This window comes from Ischnura elegans, chromosome 9, assembly GCF_921293095.1.
Source record: "Ischnura elegans chromosome 9, ioIscEleg1.1, whole genome shotgun sequence".
Taxonomy (NCBI): Eukaryota; Metazoa; Arthropoda; class Insecta; order Odonata; family Coenagrionidae; genus Ischnura; species Ischnura elegans.
The window spans coordinates 71,571,864-71,593,183 of NC_060254.1; the positions used below are offsets into that span (position 1 = coordinate 71,571,864).

A 21,320-nucleotide genomic window follows, 5' to 3' on the forward strand; every position below is an offset into this window, starting at 1 on the left:
AGTGATCGCATCTTTTTTTATTATCCAATTTTTTTATTTAATAAAAATGCAGAACTTTCAGTTTTTAGAAGTGAAGAGTTGTTAAGCGTGGAAGGTGTTTTAGTTAAACCTTGAAATACCCTCTAATTCAGCAGTTCCCAATCTTTTCCTCTCATACCCCTCGATATGTATGCAGCTAATTTTGAACCCTCAAAAATAGAGCATGCACATTTTATTATATAAACTCACTTTGAGTAGGTGACACTTATAGTTGTAAATAATTGTATAAATAGAGAATTTCTTTGAAATACCCCATAAACATTATATGCATACATATTTCCTGGCATCTGGTATTACCGATTATTTTCGGCGTACCCCCGACCAGTTCGTCGTGTTCCCCTCGAGGGGTATGTTGACCACCGGTTGGGAACTGCTGCTCTAATTGAAACCTAAGTTGATGTGCATCATTCAAAGTAGTGTGATCCACTCCAGTGAATTATATAATAAGCTGTGATAATTATATTTGTTTTGAGAAAATAGGAGGTATAACTCACTCAGTATGTTCTATTGAGAAAGATGAATGCATTATTTATGTACAGCATTGGAAATTTTACTCACTTTTGACTAATAAGAATTCACGGAACTCATCAGCATTACGGAAGAAGGATGGGGAAGGGAGGGAGGGCCCAAAGAGGGGGACTGACTCTTCAGAGAACACCATCAGTCTATATCCTGGTTCTCTTCCATACATTCTTATCCTCTCGCAACTATCGTTAGCACCATTGGAGATCTCCTCACTTGATTGGCCTCGGTCATATGTTACCAGAGCAAAGATATCTGAGAGAGATCCAGTCAAGAAAAAAGTTTTCATGGGGCAGATGATATCAGTTAGTAACTGGGGTTTTATGGATCTACTTGGATGGCCATTACATACCAATCATTTTGAATGGTAGTAATTATTTTAAATATTTCTTCATTTATATTAAATTTAATTGATAACTTCATTAAATATAAGCTTTTAATATTAATCAATACAACTTAGTATTTTTTTACGAATCGTTTTTCAATAAAAAAAATTTGAAATGAGCTATGGTGCCATCGCTCCTGCTTCCCATACCCTGACGCACCACACAGGACTTGGTATGGCAGATATTGTACTGCTTATTTCCATTAAAAATTTAATGAGGAATGTGAAATTCCCCAATGTCCCTGCTAAAACATCAAAATGACCAAGGGAATTTTAGAGTAGTGATTTCCTGAATAAAACACATGTAACAGTTACAAATAAAATAGGAACACCCAACCTGTTATTTTGACAAGTGTTGGTTTTTTTAAGGTATACAGGCGGTATAACTTCATTTCTATGTGAAAAAATTGAAGTTTACTTCAAAAGAATTTGTAACATAAAAATTAAAAGTCAAAAAAGAATAAAGATGACAGAAAAAATTGTAGGCTCCAGGATTAATTAAGTAGAGGTTACCCGTCAGAATGGCGGTTCAAGACCTTCTATTGTTAATGGGAATATGAGATTTATTGAAAGAAATAGTGTATGGAAATAAATGTTGATAGAATTTTATAGCTATGCATGGTTTGGTTTCAGAAATTTTATGATAAATGCCATGTTCAGACTCTCTGCCATTGCAGGTGATTGTAAAATGTTTTCGATAACTTAGGAAGGATACGTGTAAACTGCGATTTGATGTAAGAGGGGTTGAACTGGCTCATATTTTCTGCTCCATCATCCATGAAGACAATATTTACAATGTCATTTCCTATGTGCCTCTTCCTTTCTACCTGTTGAAAGGAAAAGAAAAATTATTTTTATTGATATGTTTTGATTTGAATTCATTTTCCAAGTATTCTGAGATGGCCAACCTGTTGTCGGTTTTCCTTTGAGTATGGCAATAGTGTTGAGACATGGAACATTATTTCATGTCCTTCATAAATAGTGTACACAGAATGAAGACCGGTCATATCACCTGAAAAAATAGAGAATTAATATTTAAGTATAGTGATGACTTTTCCTTGATATTAGTTAAAGTTATTTTTGTGTTAACCAAAAATAATGTATTACAAAAACAATGATACTGAGTTGATGCCGAATATGATACTGAGTATTGAGTCTCATTTTTTAAGATTTGTTGTAGGTATTCAAAAATTGAAGATGTTCTGCTTAATTATATTGAAGGAATATTAAGGAAAAGTAATCAAGGGGTTGAATCACTTTGTTGGTGATTTTTCCTAGAAATGGTTTTTTTTTGATTTCACAATAAATTTGACAAAAAGCATATTACCTTTGACATCTAGACCTCCTCGGTATTTGTCCCAGCCTTTAAGGCGCACTTTATCTCCAAGAAGTGCCACAAAACGGTCAAAGTCAGCACTGCCTATCTCTGAAAATTTAATGAATGGCATTATTATTGGCAATTTTTCTATAATAAAGAGGTTTCACATTTACTTTGGTGTAGGTTAAAATTTTCTTGTGAAGTTACAAATGCAGTACATGGGCTTTAGGTGAACTAAATGGAAAAAATTGGGGGCTCCATGAAGAAAAGTAACAGCTAATACAAGGAACCTTGACATGATTTTGCATCAGTTCATCTAATTTCGTTCATTTGAGCTCAGTCAAGCTTCATATACCCTATAAATAACTTGCAACTGAATAGCATTTAGCCTACATACAGAAGCAGCTCAGGGAAAGAAATAGCTTCCAGCTTCTCCTGAGCAAATATGAGGTGAGCACATAACTCTTAAGTTCTTTATGCCGGCGGTTGCCCCTTAATATAGGCAAAACTTAATACATAGTAAGGTATTTCCATGGGGGGAACCTAACTGGATGAATATGATTTGGACACAATGTGATTTGATGAGGAAATAGGATATCCAAGTTGCTCTAATCAAATTTTTTTCCTAAGGATTATATTCACAATTGGCAAAGCACAAGGGTAATAATAGACTGAGACTTCTAAAAATGATTTTGATAAAGTATTTACATCTTAAGCTTTATCATCCGTTTTATGTTTCTGAGAAACATGGTAAACATTTCACCTCTACTTCCATCCAGCTCTTTGCATTGGAGGTTTAGGGGTCTAGCTAAAGTTGCCTAAGTCCAGGTTTAAACCTTGTTTTGAGGGCATCCCTTCGTTTCTGAAAATCATCTATAATGTCCTAATTTCATACAAAAATTATAGGAATTATGTTTTTATAATGCCAGTTTATAACATAAAGCGTAACACAAAACGGCCATGAGAATTTAGAATTAAAATAATATCTGAGCAAGTTATTGTATTACAATCAAATTGTGGCATTATCAAAGAACACACCTCTGAAGTTTAGCCTGAAATTAGTATTAAGAAATGTTTATTTGACCAAGTGTCATTTTTTTAAAGAAGGAAAAACATTAAAAAATAAATAAAATGATAAAAATAGTCTTAGTTTTGATTTTACAAACCCATTTCCATGGAATACGGCTATAAGTTTTCGCACTTCACTGGGCCCCCCACCCTGGTACTAAGAAGACTAAGTTTAGGCCAAAACAAATATGGCCACCCTAAGTCTAGCTTCCCCATTAACAAGTCTCTATGCTCTTGAAATTTGTTAAATGTGGCTATAGTTGTGGAGTACAGTCATTAAGTGCATGGCAAGCAATCAAGGTACAGCTTTAAGGATGGCTTGCCATACTCATCTCTATTGCTGTTGCAATTGGGTGGTATTGGAAGCACATACTGCCCTTGAAAAATCATTTGATCACAGGGAATTATTGTGTGAGTTTGGTGTCTAATGTGATTTTTTCAGCAAATTTTGGAAAAATATTACATAGTAATTTGTTTTCTCAATTAATAAACAAAAAAAATTAATTATCATGAAACCATAGACCAGGCTATTGGATGCTGATATTTCATAATATTTTGTTTATTCACTGAAATTAAAGTCCACTATTATGCTGACAAGTTGTGAAAATTGCTTCCAAAATATGAACTTTCAAGATCCTATTTTTACATTTAGCTGTAAATGTGCAAATTCCTATACTCTTACCATTACTAAGCATCTCATCATCTGTGTTTTGCCCAGGTCGACATAGTAGTACTCCAAATTTGAAATTTACTGATCCTTCTTGTTCTTCCAAAAGTAGAAGATCCTGTGAGAGAAAGAATATTATAATTTAGATAGTTTAGGGTTAAGCAGACATATAACCTTTCACATTTATACTGTAAATTAGGAAATTAGATGCATCATGAATCTGAGTTGTCACCGCTAGTGAGATTTTGAGGTTAAGAGGAACCATGACTAACTAAAAATATCACTAACTCATGAAAATTCGGCGGTAACTTTTGCATTTTTTCATTTTAAGTTATGAGAAAATGGCTGAATGAGGGAGAATTTATATTCGTCATCTTCTATTCTCTAAACGGAAGAGTATGTCTGTCTGTTGGCTATGCGTTTCCGTACGGCTGCGCGGATTGCGACCAAAGTTAGCACGTCGGTGCATCTCATACTCTCAAAGCCCATAGTGCCTCTTTCGCTTGCGTCCGACGCGTCCTTTGCGTCGTTTTATCATTACAATTCGTTACGTCATGTCATACTTTGGCGGTTGGACATCCTTCCGGGTAGGCACACATCTTGGCACGCTCAAAGGGAAGGCATAAGACAAAGGGTGTTGCACTACCTAACTTATAATTTTCTCGGTTCAAACCCATTCGTTGGGTTAAGTATGCACACTCAGGGCGTCTTTTGTCTACGCAGGTACGGGCGCACTTAACGATCAATGTCCGATAGTTTCTAACCTTGCCGTGTGAACGGAGGTGAAATATAAATGAATTTTCACGAGAAAAATACCCTTAGACGGAGAAATAAGGTATGATTGGGAGTTTACACCGAAATTTATGTACGGGATGATGTGATATATTAAATTAAATTCATAACTTTTTAATGCTATTCCTCCCAATTACGAACATTTTACTGAAAAATATTGGAAAAAGAGGATCGAATTACCATCATCGCCGCGCCACGGACATTTTTGAAAACCGATTAAAATACGACGGAATTGGCAACAGAAATCAGCCTTCCATAGGATGGAAGTGGGCCTCCTTTATGCAGTTACCTTGCATCTATGTTCCGAATTATTTTATTAAATTGCGATATTCCGGGACCGATTGAACGTCGACCCCATTGTTGAGTTTCTCGGATATCCATATGCATGCGCCGTCGCGGTCGATATCGCAACTCACGAACGCCCTGATCGAAAAATGTTTCCCTCATTCTGCGGTTTCGCAAGCCGGTGTTGGAACCGCTCGCCTCCAGCCCGCATGTTGCCTCTCTCTGGTTGTTTTAGTGGGGAATTCCCTTCGGCCGCCGCGTGCAGCGGCGGTAACGTCTCGCATACGGCAGTCTATCGCAAAAGGTTTGTGGACACGCCAGAATGAGAGAAAGTTATGTGCACAACTGTGCGGAGGCGTTTTGCTTATTCGTCAACGGATGTTTTCAGTTTAAATTCCACATTGTGCTAGTAGATGCGCATACTATCCCGCAAGCCTCCTAGGTTTGTGGCGGGAGGGGGCTTGGGCACTAGCCGTAACAAAATGAAGATGAAATAGAGAAATATTTAAAAACACGCTTTTTCCGAAAACAGTATAAAATGCACTTAAAATAAAAAATAACCTTTTCATCTCTCGGATAATGATTCTTGGGTGCTAATTAGATGCATTGGAAATAGTCGATGAAATAATTCAACTCTTCCGTCAGCAGTTGTTTTTTTATCTTTCAATATGCCTTCGCAAAAATGGCATATGCTGCTGTGATGTCAGAGCTATAAATGGTATGTGGGGTATGAAATATAAATATCCATTTTTCATAAAATGCTGCCTTTCTGTATGGGAAAACTTTATCTATTCGTTTCCGATTTTATTTCCTCATCAATACCAAGATAACTTCCTTTACGACCGAAGACGAAAACTTTATCTCCCAAAACTGGGCCTTGCTGCAACACATCCACTATTCTCAAGCTGACAAAGGCGGTTACAATTCCGAATTTTATCCTTGAACCTGAAACACACGATCATTTTTTCCATCCCTTTGGAGGGACAGCTCCTGTGGTGGCGGAGAAATGACCAATTCTCGCGATAATTTTCCGCGATGATTCGAGGGATGGGCTTTCCATCCATTAAATGATATTCACGATCTTCGTTCTGTGTATACTATTTATGAAGGACATGAAATAATGTTCCATGTCTCAACACTATTGCCATACTCAAAGGAAAACAGACAAAAAGTTAGCCATCTCATAATACTTGAAACGTGAATTCAAATCAAAACATATCAGTAAAAATAATTTTTTTGGCTGGCACAGCCCTTCAGCCAATCGAAATGCAAGGCCGCCAACAACAATGTCAGCGCCACGATTGGAATTTTATTGAATTAAATGAAAAGTTATAAATACGGTGTGTGACGAATAAACCGATGGAAAAGTGGGACGGTAGAAATGACCATGTGTGTCAGGAAATGGTAGGTGGAGCGATCATTTCATTGGTCCCTGAAAACCTATCGCCGGAGCTATCACTCTGAGGGACGGAAAAAAATGATCGTGTGATTAAGGCTTTATGCGTATGAGATAAGGCTCTACCAATTTCGACCACGCCCTGCATATTCCTCCATGTACAAAATTATTCATGAATTTCCGATTTTATTTCCCTCTCCCGACCAAAAATAAGGCTCCCAGTTTCCGACCAAAACCAACACTTGCCCTTTATCCTCAGAGCTATGACCGCTTGAAATTAAACCGTCCCTGAAATGTCCGCTTGACCGGACCGCAATCATGGATTCATTTCCGATTTTTTTCCATTTTCCGTGAGCGAAGACGCCCCTCATTTCCGGATAACCCCTGGCATTCTTTTTCTCGCCCTTGATGTGCGTAGGATTTACTTCATACCTAGACAAGCGGGATATCTCTTGCTGTGGGTCTCAAGGGAAATAATGGAAGTATTTTTTTAATTTTGAAACTTCATCAAACTTTTCTTATCGCTGTATATTATTCTAATGATCAACAATTTTCATGCAAAGTAGACGAGCATCACGGTTTGAGACTATAAAAATGCTAGTTTTACATGAAATTCCTTTTCATTTCGCAGGTTTTTTTCACATGGAAACTTGAAGTAATAATGATGATTATCGAGAATGTGTTATTTTTGTCTTATATAATAAAATGGCTCATTAGATACCGAGCTAAAATTTCGAACATTCAGTGAAAAGGAAAACTCACCATAAGAATAATTTCCTTTTTCTTCTAACGGTTTAGTGCGATTATCTTCTCTACCGGCTTTGATTATTATATAACGTGGACGTTTACAAAAATACTGCCTTAATTATACCCGGGACAATGATATTTCTCATACGACACTGAATGCAGGCCATCATTCTGGAAGAACAGGAGTATAATGTACGCTCTCTTACCTTTGACCGAAATGATAGCATTAAATTTTAATTATCACATAGAGCAAGTTATGTATTTCAGAGTTTAAAGACGTCGCGCGGAAAAAAACCTACGATAGCTGTTACATGAAATTAACAATTGTAATTTGTGTGAAAAAAAACTTGGAGCCTTACTTTGTTGAATCCCATTTTCCAGATTTTTCAGCGTGATTTTGGGTAGCCAATTTGAAATTGCTGAGGATGATTTATGTTGAAGTACACTGTCCATGATTTCATTTGAAATATTTAGTCTAGGATGATTTTTAGAACTTAAGCTTTCCTCCTTGTTCCAAATCATCTGTGATGAATGGTCTCCTGCGATTAACCACTTTAACTGCCCACTTCCAGTGCGAACTAGATAAGTAAACCGTTGATTTATTTAATATATGTTAATTACATTTAAGGTAGCCATTATGCGTAAATCCACGTTGAGGTGAGGTAGAATCATTTCTAAGGGCATGCTATAGATCCCAAAACCCAAAGAGAATCAGCTTTGTTTAATGGAATATTTTACATCCGTCATAGAGCTCCACTTCTTATCCCGGCAGTAGTTCGCATTTTTAATTTAAATACCTGAATTCCATATGGTGAACAGATTCTTAAGATTGATGGTTATGTATGTATTTATTGGTCTATTTTGTATTTGGCATGAAAGGGTGTGCCTCAAACTTCCTATGGAACCACCTCCGTTGCAAAATGTATCTTTTTATTTTGTTTAAAAATGGTATAGAGAAAGGTAAAATTGCTTTATTTACCTTACGCAGCCTAATTAAGGTACTTCGGTAGTAAAGAAATTATTTTATAATAAAAAAATCTACGCATTAATTTAGAAAAATCTGTGTAGTACGAGCTTAAACTCATTCCTGTAGACGTTTCGAAAAAAGACTTCCTTTCCATTCTTAAACCGTGTCAAAGTCTGATTTATGCTGCATTAGGCATGCTGGTCTAATTTGAAGTGGCCATTGATCACCTTATCCCGAGAACTATTTATTAATCTAATGAATTGGTAATTTAAAAAATCTGTTTCGTGTAATAAAAATATCAACCTAAGTATTTACAGTCCTGCAAGGAAGAAAAAAGTCTCACTAAATCGAATAAGAATAGCATCTGGACAACTTATCCCAGGAGCAATTAGAAAATTGATACTAATATTGTACTTAAAATACGATAGCCAAATAAAATTGCGACCAGTTCGTTCTGTTTGGTTCAAGTGGCAATTATATGTGGCAATATTTAAATGTATTAGATAAGTAATATAATGTATTGGATGAATAAAGAGGGCGACAAGTTTGCTTCGGTTGGGCTCAAACGGCAAATATATGTGGCAATATTGAAATATATTGGGTAAATAAGATAATGTATTAGATGAATAAAAATGGCGACAAGTTTGGCTTGGTTGGGATCAATCGGCAAATATATGTGACTATATTTAACTGTATTAGATAAATAATTAATGCAATACAGAGATGAAAATGGCGACAAGTTCGGCTCGGTTGGGATCAAACGGCAAATATATATGTGACAGAATTTAAATGTATTAGATAAATAATATAATATCTTAGATAAATAGTATAATGTACTAGAAAAATAGTATAATTTATTTGATAAATAAAAATGGCGAAAAGTTCAGTTTTGTTGGGATGAAACGGCAAATATATGTGATTTTATTTAAATGTATTAGATAAGTAATCTGAACGGAATGCGGTAGTCAATTAACTAGAAATTACCCTTTAGTTGGCAATTAGAGAAGAGTACTTGGTCCTAGCTGCCTCCACTGAAATTGTATCGAGTAGACTTTTCCTCCATGCAAGGCTCGACTGCGGTTGAGGGATATAAAACGTGAACGTGATTCGTCATGCGACGGTTAGTGGCTTACCAATTATCTTTTCCTTCCTCGGGATTAGGGCCGTGATAATAAAAATCCGCGCGCCTTTGTTTGTGGTGACGGAGCCGCTTACTTGCTGTTTGCTTTCGTGGGATGAGACTCGACGCTAATAAGTCGCAGACAGGCGATGACAAATCACAGTGATTAATTTTGCGGCACGTATGCTTGCTTTGGTTAGTGGTTCACGGAGAGATCGTGACTAATGATGAAAAAAATCGATTCCGATTTAATAAAAAAATCGAGTTTTAAATGCCAAAGATCGAGGAAATCGAGATTGGGCCATGACCTTCGATTTTCGATCCAGACTCAATTTTTCGACTTTTATCTTGGCCATTTCGTTGGTTTTTTTTTTTACTCCAGCAGCGTTTTTACCGGCCAATGAAAGCGTCAACCGTCCCGCGTGAAATACATTTATATCGAAGGCCGGTAGTATTAGAAAGGCACGCCCCCGTTCGTAAAGAAATCAAATCTCAATTAGTTGATATTTCTTAAATATTATTCTGCAGCCGAATATTTTCGAGTGGTGATTTCAAAACTTTAATGCGCATGAATTTATAAATTTTTACGACTAATTATTCAATCATGTATTCCGAGTTATGATATGATTTCCACTTCTAACATTAGTATTTTGATTGTTTTTCGAATTAATAATAATTTTTTTGTGCAAACTATTTTTTCAGAAAAAAAAGTCGATCTTTTTCCATTAATCGGTCTGTTCGTTCAAATTACGAGTTTTGTTGAAAAGACGTGCTTTTCATTTAAATTAAAAATCGATTGCTCGGAATATCGATTTTCGCCGACATTTTTCCGTCGTTACACCCGTCCTGCTGCGTGATGTCATCGATAAATATACTATGATGTTTCCGAAATGATCGGTTTTAAACGAAATCGCTTTTTCTAAAAACTCTTTCCATCGCTTATCGTGATAGGACCTAAAATATAAAGAAGGGGGCCTAGTCCTCCCTTCTTGATTTGAAATTTTTTTAAGCAGAGCGTATTGAGTTGAGTATTCCAGTAGTCCTTTTCACTCTTAAATTGTTGGCGGCATAAAGACAAGTAAGGTTGACGGGCTCCCGGCTCAATTGAAGTGTCGTATGACATTAGAAATAGGCTAAGGATATTGTTGATATTTTGGGCTTAAATCTTCTCGAATAAAAAAATTTTAGCCCGGCTAAGAACCAATTTAGGAATGAGCCGACAAAAAACTGATCTCTACGTATAGAGCTTGCCTGCATTCGCAGTTGGCTGCATTAAAAGATTAAATTGGTGGAAAAATAGAGGGGAATCAAAACGAACCGTCGCATTATGTCGTATTTTTAATACACATGGTAATTTCGGAGAAATTCAATGAAAGGGTTTATAGGTCAGATTATTCATTTAACCAGGTGTATCAAAAGATTATTTGCTATGCCTATAATAAAAAACGGATTTATTTCCAACAGGATATATATTCGACCTTTTCGTTTGCGTTCCTAACACAGTTGAATAATCCAAATAGGTGAATCTTGCGAAATGGGATAAGGTCATTATAATCCCATAAGATTACGAATGTTCGATATTTTTATGATGAACGAAGTCTACTGGAGTGGGAATAGATTTAATTAGCAAAAATCCAATATATTAAGGATTAAATAACCGTTAAGAACAAGTGCGTTTTTTGTAACGGTCCTAGGTATAATATTTGTGATGCTAAGATTAAGATATACAGCACTTTATTGAGGTATTACTTATTGGCTACTACCAAGCTTTTTCCCTTTAATCTTTGTCAATGGATTATTAATCGCTGGCTTCGATAATATTGCTAAGCATAAGTAGTGTTAACGATCAGCTTAGAAGCAAGAATCCCCCAATTCCTCATCCCCTGAATATTCTTTTTGTTGTGAATGAAATTAAATTTGAATTATTCTTTCAAGACATAGTTGAGATTACATTATCCTCTGTAATAATGAAACAGAAATCGGGTTTCGTCTGGGATTATCTACTGTTCTCTACGTCGCCATACACGGTATACTTTAACAATCTCTTGTATGAACGCTTGTTTGAGGAAAATTAGTGTCTTATTAGAAGGTAAACATTGTGAGTACTTACGCGTATTTCTAAATGAAGCACCGGAAAATTGTCTCTTATTGTATACAGACGTGTTAACTATTTCGAATTCTTTTATATTCATATTCGTGGGTTTATCACAGGAGAGGGCAATTGATGATAGAATGGAGATATCGCAAAGAGCTGTTTACTTTTGAACTTAATTCCCATCGTATTCAAAGCAAATGTCATCGTGCCACAGGCTGTATATTTTATACCTTAACTATTGATAGATTTTTGTTTCTCTCGACCTTTAGATGTTTTTTGAATTCCATCAAGCAATCGCTTCTGGATGTTATTGTTAGAGTTTTCAGACGACGGACTCGCAAAGCTTTAAAATAACAGAAGTATGTCCAACGGCCATGGTATCTTCGAAGAAAGGCAAAATAAAGCAGATAAAAAATAGAAAAAAAAAACATGTGTACTATTACTACATACTGCTAATTGAGCGTACCTTTTGTATGTCAGGAGCAAATATTTCCTTAGGTCCTTTTTCAATCTTCTCCATGTTGGGGAAATTGCTGTACCGTTGGAAAACCGGAAGCGAAGGAAAACATTAAGCTTGTTAGTGCTTTGATGACACGTGCAATTTTATTTTATACAGTGACAAGCGCGAAAAGCCATTGCATGCTTTGTTTTTTTTTTAAACGATGAAGACATCTCAGTTTTTTGTTACAAGAGACTCCGCATTACTTTTAAAATTCTGGATAAAATGTTAAATAATGTCTATCTAATGTTATTTGATAAGTTAGTGGCTTTTATTATCATACGGTAAAATTTTTCAGTAGGATATATTATAGGAGCTGAGAAGAATGATTTTGGCTTACCTTAGTATTTGCTTGACTGTCATAGGTTTGGTGGAAGAGTACGACAACGATATCTTCTGCGTGCCCTGGAATGAGAAAAGAACGTGTTCATTAGACTTTTCAAATGTGGTAGTAAATGAACGCCTTACCACTATTTGAAAACATGGAGTCAAAATATTTGGGGGAAAGTGGACTAGAAACTATAAATTTATTAATCTTGTGGTCTAGTTTGCCTCAAATAGCCTGGTTTATATTTGTATTTTACACATATGAAGATCGTTACAAAATTTATATATCTTAGCTGACACATTATTTGCTTGTATTGATAAACAAATTTTGTGTGTATTTGTCTAAACCACGGAAACTCCGCCCGCAGTTAGTACTGTTGATCTAAATTGTAGAGGCTTAGCACCTATTTTTCTACAGGATATAATACAACGGTGCGGTTTTGAATTTGGTTTTGATGAAAACAACTACTTGTGGATTATGTTTTTTATTCTCCGAATTTGTCGTCTCTAACATTTTATTTGCACAAATGATAAATTTCAATATGCGCGCCCTTAATCGCGCCACAAGTGGGGAACCCGGTGTTGACATTGGCCTACTACTAACGAAAGGCGTTAAGGGAACCATTACTTAACGTCCCATCCAATTGAATGAGTGCTGCACTTGAAGTGCCTTCCTCAAGGGACTCAACTAGGGCAGCCTCCTTAAAAACTCCGCCACCTTATTCCTACTGTCCATTGTTTTATGATAGCCTTGTATATAAAATATAATGGTAAAATCATATGAGCTCAAAGTGCTGGTACCTCCTCTCGGTGAGCTCTGGTAACTGCTTTTGAATTCTTCCGCTTATTTGAGGCAAAATTGTAAATATAAGCCGAACCCCACACAGGGGAGATTTTAAAATCTCTACTTCGGTGTTGAATACGGTATTTAACATCTATCTCAAATTGGTAATTTTTTCGAGGCTGTTGCTCCACAGATGATGCTGAGACACCAAATGTTAGCTAGGTTAATGACGAAAGACGTGCTCCTGTGAATTTTGGTGTATAGGAGGGGGAGAGGCGAGAAGGGAGGGGACGCGAGCTGCCTGTTGCTCTGCTACCCGCCACGCTGCGTGGGCGTTGGAATATTTTCTTTGTGGACGGGCACTCAAAATTGACATTTTGTAGCTTAGCGGTAGAAGTTATGTCAAAATGCACGAAAATTTGGGCCTAAGGATAGTAACTCGGCAAAATATATAGGAAATGACCATGAAATATTTAATTGTTCTATTTCTGACCCTGCGCCTGTAAATGGCCGATGAGCGAGGGCCAGGGGCTCACCTGGAGGTCTCTGATTTTTTAGGTCTTATATTTGATCAGTTCCACAGCTTTGTTTCATCTGACCAGATGGATTTGTAAAAATCGATTTTCTGATCCGCCCTACTGTATAATTCAATTCTACTTTTCATACTTGCTCGAAATCCAGCTTTATGTTTAAGTTGCCCGCTTGTGTATAACGGGTAGTACGACGTAAGTCTACATTTTTTCCCATTTTTCCACATATATTACTGCTGTTATTATCCATTTCCCACGTTCAAATATGCAATGTAATATCCCGCGTACCGTCTTAAAAGGCGAAAAGGTGTCTTGAGACCTTCGTTTAAGTATGTATGCACTTATGTAGTAACATATCGAGATGCCCGTAGGATTTGACTCCGTCAATAATTTTTTATCGTGCTTCATTGCTGGGTGGGAAGAACGAATTCCAATACCTAATCGTTTGGCTTAGTTAATACCTCTCTATTTTTCTTTCTTGTGGGACTCGATGGTGACAAGCAGCAGGGAAGGTGAGTGTGCAAGAAATGCGGTAAACCAAGAAGACCTTAAGAAGAGTGAGATATGGGGAAGTGCTAAGAAGAGTAGGAGAAAAGTAACTTCTTCTAAAAATCTTATGGAGAAGACGGGACAACTTAGTTGGCCAAATTATGATGCATGATGGCCTGTTAAAAAAATCGTTTAAGGACAGGTGGAAGAGAAGAAGGGAGATGAGATTCATAGCTCAGGGAAGGAAGGATGTAAAAGAGAAGAATATTCCCTCAGAATGATCTGTTGCAATATAGCTACTCTGGGTGGTAACGAGGTCGGGTTCTAATGCTGTTCAGTTTCTACGAGTGACTTTGAAACAAAGGATGAATCTACAGGGCCAGCTTATTTTTGAACGAAGGAAAGTTAAAAAAAATATTTGACTCCATTTGCTATTTACTTTTATGATATTTAAATTTCATTTACAGACAGCTAGCGTCCGTATTCTATTTCCGTTTCGTATTTTACTTGTCTATACTTCACTGGGCTTATTTCAACCGGCCTCAAATATGCCATAATAAGTTGATTAATCTATTGCAGGCTTCGACAGCATGTTTGTGAAAATTTCGCAATAAAAAGGAGTGCGGATTTTCTTCAGGAGGCTCTTAGGCTCGGAATTGCAGGATGTAGCCATATGGCTGCCTTGGGCGGAAATGGATTAATTGCTCAAGCAATGTGAGCCTAGCACGTAGCCTCCTGTGTTTCTAGCGGCTCCCAATATAATCCGTGTAAAAGCTGCCTATCGCTTTCTCCTCGCTCGCGGCAGTTTTAGACGTTAAGTCTGATTTAAATTTATTCAGTACTTGTTGGTAATTGAAATTTAAGGTATAGACGCCGTTGTAACGTCCGTTGGTCACGATTCCTTCAATTTTCTGGCATCGTAGATTGACATGAAATATTCGTTGGAAATTGAATTTTTTGTCAACTGAAATCCTCCAAAAACAAAATTAAAAATAATGATCTGTAATCAATGATGTATCTGAAACAATATCCTTTTATGCACAGTATTTCAAAATTTTGAACATAATAGAAAAGTATTGTACGAAGTATGATTGTATTGATTGCCGTAATTGTTTCGATTTTAAATTTTATGAAATCGTTTCAGGCTTGACTTGGTGGAAATGCGATATAGCATTGATAAAATATGGACAACAAATGATTAATTTCCTAATTTTCTTATAAATCTCCCTAACCGACCATGGTTTCGATACTCAATGTCATTTTCAAGGTGACGAAGACCCAATTTTTCCTTGAAAAAAGTGTCCAAACTGTGGTTGGTAGTGGAATTACTTGTGGAGGGCTTAGAAACATATTGGTGTAATTCAAAAATCAAAGTTTTTTAATCATTAAATAAATAATTCGCAAGGAAGTTCGAACTGTACTGAGGGCACCCAGTATGAGCACCCGGCGGTCCCAAGTGTAACTATGGCTTGCGCCGTTGCATGTTTTTAGGTAGATAGACTATTTTGGAGTCGGTTGCCATGGATATCTCAAAACCAACAAAAATTGACTTAAACCAATAATATTTTTCTCTGGCTTCTATATTAAAGTGTGGAGATTACCATGTGTAGCTTGTATTTTATCATGCTGGTTGTGGAGTTATATGCATATTTAAGTGTGGAAATTACCATTTGTTGTTAATATTTTACCATGGATACCTACAAACGTTGAGACACACCTTTCGGGCGAGATAATGCTAGCGGCTTGGTGGTAGGGACGTGTGTTCAAACGCTCGACAAGAGGACATCCAATCGTGCCCCGCATGCTCACGGAGCTTCGAGGGGATTTCGGGAAAGCACCTGCTGCCCCACTAATTTATGGCAAGGCTAACCTATCTTCGAATGCGTTGCAATGTAGTGTTGCTGGCTGCTTGTGTGGGGCACCAGGCAGTGGCTCAGTTCACTCGGCTGCAGAACCGAATACGCCACGCCGCTTTATGGATCGAAACAGAAACCTTGCGAGAATGACAGTGTAGCGTTGAAGTTGAAAGAATTTTTTTTCGTATCTTCGCGCAATGACTGCTAACTATATAATTTCAAATAAAAGAAACTGAGGCAGGCGAGATATAATAGGATAAAATCCTGATTTAGTGAGTGGGTGGGGAACAAAAGAACTATAACTAAAATACAGTTCCTAATTTTAACAACTTCATATCGTGGTTAAGAATGACTTGTGGAAACGCGTCGTAGTTTGTTAAATAAGCACGTGGACAATTGCCATCTCTCATTATTATATAGTTATTTAATTTCAATCACAATGGCACCAAAAGAAATTTCAATTCATTTGAATTGAAATTTCTTTTGAATTGAATTTTGAATGAATTGAAATTTGAATTGAAAGATTCGTTCAAAATTTGTTGCAAGATTTTTTTATATTTTGATTTTTGGCATTGATTTATTTGTGAAATAGTTAACCTTTCTTTGACGTCTTTGCTTTTTAGAGTCTTGATATTTATTTTTCTAGTGACTTATCTTTACAATCGAAATCAATCAGTTTTTTTTTCATCTTGCATGTACGTTAAGTTACCTGAAATGAGGACAGGAAAATTAATCCAGTTAGTATTTAAAGCTTTAGCTCAATCGTGGGAGAATTCTCCGGCTTGTGATTGTATGATTTTTAGTGCTTATCATTTATTTGATTGGTGAATTTTACGTAAAAATAACTTTAAACACTCAAGCTTTGGACAATTATTGGAAATAGTGGACATGGTGAGTGGGAGAGGCAACTTCTAGGAGAGATGTGGATGAGACAGAAGGTATGGATGCAGGGAGTACTGAGCGGGGAGGGTATATATTGAAAACGGAGTAAGAGGGTAGAATGTTTGGTAAACGAGGGAGAGGAAGGAAGGGAATAGGATTTTTGGATGGAATGAAAGGGAGTAGGCCTTATTGTGAATTGAAGAGGAATGTCTATGAAAGGATGGGAGACAGAATACTCCTTAAATACTCCGTGCAAACGTACCTTAATCGGTAGGATATTTAATAATAATTATGAATGAAACAGTTTCTGAAAATTTAGGCTTAATTAATCACTGGTCATTGTAATTGTATTTTTTAGTGAATTTAGTGCTTTAAGGTACATCGGAGCTGTGCCCATTATATTCCGTTCGTTTCTATATTGTTCATGAAGGGAAGCCTGGCTATCTTTATGGCGCCAGGAATGAGTATTTCTTTTCCTTAATCAGCTCCGGATGGAAAGTCTTTATCTCCCCCTTCGCAACCAGGGATGAGTAATTAACCCCTTTTGACGACCAGATGTTGCCATCAAAACGTTCACTAGAAAACCTATTCATCGTATAACAATATTAACTCTTGGGTGAGATTATGATATTTTCCTACTATTTTGATAGTGGGAGCTCATAGAACTTATGATTTTTCGGTTTTTGAATCCAAAATAAGACATTGCGGGAGGCGTTAAAATACGTAATGAGGCCGGAATATGTTCTTATGTTGATGTTTTACATGATCTCCGAAATGATATTGCCGGTTGTGAATGCAAGTTATACGCTATTATGGAAGGATAGTAGATGTACATTAAGTGGAGAGTTCAAATTTGGGGGATCTACGTCTTAAAAACTATGTGGCAGGTTATCAGTCTCTTTTTCCATTCGCCTCATGAAGACGGTGATGATGATGAAAATAAACTTCACATAATATTAAAATTTAATTATATTCGACCGGAACCTTAAGTTGTTTTACTTGATCAAATAGTGTTGCTAACTTGCCCGGAGTGGAAAAGGACTTCTAATAGAAATGTCAAACATCAAGTTCTGTATCCAACCGGGTTAGTGTTCGCATTTTGTAGACCTATGTGGTCTTTGATTGGTTCGTTTTGTTGTTGCTTTCCCTTCTTTTTATGGTCGGGTTCTGCTTCGATAACACAGAACAAACTAATCAGGGACTCACCTAGGTGAAGGAGGATAAAATACCAGAACATTGCTATGCTAGGGTAAAAAATACCAGAAAATTGCTATGGCACCGTCAGTCCTGAAGATGTTGGGAAGGCCTCTCAACCAAACGTCGGCCTAAAACATGCAGGCACTCACCAATTTCGTAACACGAGAAGAGTTCATTGAAGTCATTCACCGGGGAAAACTCGAATTCTTCATCAAGTTCTTTAGTACTCTTCAAAAGGCTTAGAAATTCACACCGTGCTTACTACCATTGGAGTAGTATAGTTCATGGTAACTCATATAAAATTTTACACGATAAAATTTTACTTTTGGCACCTATGACGTTTTGGAAAAGTACGATTCATTTGTCATAGTCGGTTTTAACACATATTTAAATAAATAAGCGTGCCGATCCTATGTAAAACAGCCAAAACGGGCGGGATGAAAATAGATGTAGGTTGCGGTCACCGAAAATCTCGGACTGAAATTTACGGTCGGCCCTGAGAGTGACACTTTGGAGAGGTGCGAATCGATCATAGACTCAGTTTGTTCCTACATTGGGGTGACAATAGATAAGGGAGGGTCAACAAGCGGGCCAAATGAGAGTTGTCGCGAGATAAGGAAGGCAGGTGTACGCGGGAGAAGTGATCGCTACCGCTGAAACAGTTGCGTTTCTTCTCGCTTACTACGGCGTGGTAAGGGGCCAATTTGGAAAGTAACCTCCGAATCGCTGTAAAAGACTAACCAGAACAGAGGGGGGAAAATTTATTTACGTAACAAATGGTACATCTCTCCTCTATTTTTCAACGTACTTTCCCCATTTTTCAAGCCCTTATAATACCGGTTTACCAATTTACTAATATCTTCTGCATAGAAAGTTGCCGCCCGTGATCTAAACCAGTGCATCACAGCGTTTTCACTTTCATCATCGTCAGAGAAATGCTTCATTCCAAAAGCCTCGTCGTCATTACAGTCAGAAGAAGAAGAAGAAAATTCCAGAAACACTGCTGTGAGAACAGGAGAGGTTTTGCGCAAATTCAAATGGGATGTTCACAACATCCTCCCTACAGCCCGGATTTGGCTCTTTCAGATCATCATCTGTTCACTACAATGAAGATGTGGCTTGGGGGAAAGCATTTCGCTGACGATGAGAAATTTAAATACACTGTGACGCATAGGTTAAAATTGCAGGAGACCAATTTACATGCAAAAGGAATTTGTAAATTGGTAAAACGGTACGATAAGTGCTTGAATAATGAGGTAGATTGCGCTGAAAAATAGAGGGGAGTTGTGCCTTTTCATTTGTAATAAAAATAAAAGTTTTTTCCTATGAGTTGTTTTTATTTTACAGCGATTCGGATATTACATTCAGAATTGCCCTCGTACTAGAGCGGATCCAGGATTTTTTCTGAGGGTCTGACAGGCAAACGGTCGTCTAATATTTGGGTTTAAAAGCGACATATAACAATTAATGCACGAAAGTTACTCTTTATTTTTATATAAAAGTTAATAATATGATAAAATAATAATTCACATGTTTATAATTACGACAGTGTTCGTATATGTATATGTTCGTATATACGTATATGTTTCCTACTGAAGATGTCCAGTAGTACATGAATGTTTATCATTAACGCAATGTCTTGATTTATATGCATTGAAGCCAGTCCATTCAAACGATCATACGTCATTCTGCTTTGAAGATATGCTTTAAATCAGCGTAAGGTGGAGAAAGAAGGTAAAGACAACAAACGAGATGAACTAAATATTTATTAGTGCATTTGATTTTCCACTCAAGCACAGAGACTCTCTCGCATCACTTAGAGGTAAGGGTTAAGATATTTGTAAATAAGCGTTTCTATAGACTCACGCGGGGAGGAAGGAAGGAACTTGCGACGAATAGTATGTCACCGCGTTGCAAGAGATTGTCCGTACTCGTAGGCGTTTAAGCCACTCACCATTTAAGGTTTCACCGCACCCCCCACGAGCTCCTTTCCCATTAGAGCGATGTTTTTGTTTTCGAGCGCTGATTAGCGTATGACCAATGATCGACAAATCTATCTTCTTGACTTGGGTACAAGGCATAGATAATTGAGGCTCCGTAGTATACAAAACAAAACAAACTTAATAATTATAAAGGATCATATTAAATATCTTGTCTATTTCTTGAGCGTCTGATGGGGGCACGTGCTCTCATGGCACACATCCACATATGGCGTAGTACGCCACATTACAAGAATACTTAACTATTTACGCAGGCGATGTTGCATGAATGTTTCCAGATTTAACATCTTTCTCTTTTGGTGTTATATTCGGAGGAGGCGACCGACAGTTGAGGTCATTTGTGCCATGAGAAGGTTAAGCTTTCCCTTCATGCTGTAGAGTGGAAGTCATTTGAGGGGGTGAGATACCAAGGGGTACAAGTGATTTTTTTCTCGACAGAGTTAGGTAAAGTTAATTGTTGGAAGAAATACGCAAAAACTTGGTTGCCAAGGGATACAAGTGAGTCTCTGTTCGGTGCTGAGACATCGAGTGGAAAATCAAATGCGCTACTAAGTATCTAATTCATATCGTTTGATTTCTATAGCTAATTTTTGTTCCTAACTCTATGTAAAAAAAGAAACCACTTGTACCCCTTGATTTCTCGCCCACTCATTTGATCTTGGAATTCGATTTATTTTCTTAGTGTAAAAATTGATAGTTACCTACTTAATAGAGATTAATTTTATGGCGCTAAGTGTAAAATGCCCCTAAAAACCTAAGGAAAAGCGTTATGCTGTGCATTCCAAATGGTATTATATTAATCTTGCGATGAGCATGATATCTACGCAGAATAACTTGATATGATAAGTATGATATTTTGCGAAGGCGACTGACAGCTAAGGTAATTTGTGACATGAGGAATGGGTAAGAGAAATAAGGGTGGAGAGAAACCCGGCGTCAGCATTAGTCTGCTTTTAACGAAAGGCTCCTAGGGGACCGCGGCTTAACTTCCTATTTGACGGACGTGGTGTTGCGCTTGAAATGTCTTCCACGCAACATTCAAGCAGGGATAGGGAAATCGCTGAAATTTCTCTGCCACTGTTGGGATTTGAATCCGAGCCCACGAGATGGGAAGCTGTAGCTACTACACCAATCTTTTTGTCATTGGGCATGTTCAATTAAATATGGATCATCTTGTAATGACAGTGATCATCAGTAAATTGCATTCGCACTATTTCATAACTGTCACCATCTATTTTCGTGCGTATAATCGCTCTTCACTGAGCACCGATTGATCATAGGAAATGGACTTGGCGTCTGGCCACTGCTCGTAAAACGGTTACCGTGTTTCTTGGAACAAAACGTCGAATGAAAAA

At 37.1% G+C, this 21,320-nt stretch overlaps 1 protein-coding gene across 4 annotated transcripts in view; it reads right to left on the reverse strand.

The window, feature by feature from the left end:
• LOC124166045 (GTPase-activating Rap/Ran-GAP domain-like protein 3) overlaps positions 1-21,320 on the reverse strand; it is a 665,374-nt gene that overhangs the window by 23,836 nt on the left and 620,218 nt on the right. For all 4 annotated transcript variants that reach the window (XM_046543636.1, XM_046543635.1, XM_046543638.1 and 1 more), the window contains 7 exons: positions 12,241-12,305; positions 11,868-11,934; positions 4,015-4,117; positions 2,274-2,372; positions 1,855-1,958; positions 1,662-1,773; positions 598-816 (listed from right to left, as the gene is read on the reverse strand). In XM_046543636.1, coding sequence (XP_046399592.1) covers positions 598-816; positions 1,662-1,773; positions 1,855-1,958; positions 2,274-2,372; positions 4,015-4,117; positions 11,868-11,934; positions 12,241-12,305 — 769 coding nt within the window. The remainder of the gene's footprint in view (positions 1-597; positions 817-1,661; positions 1,774-1,854; positions 1,959-2,273; positions 2,373-4,014; positions 4,118-11,867; positions 11,935-12,240; positions 12,306-21,320) is intronic.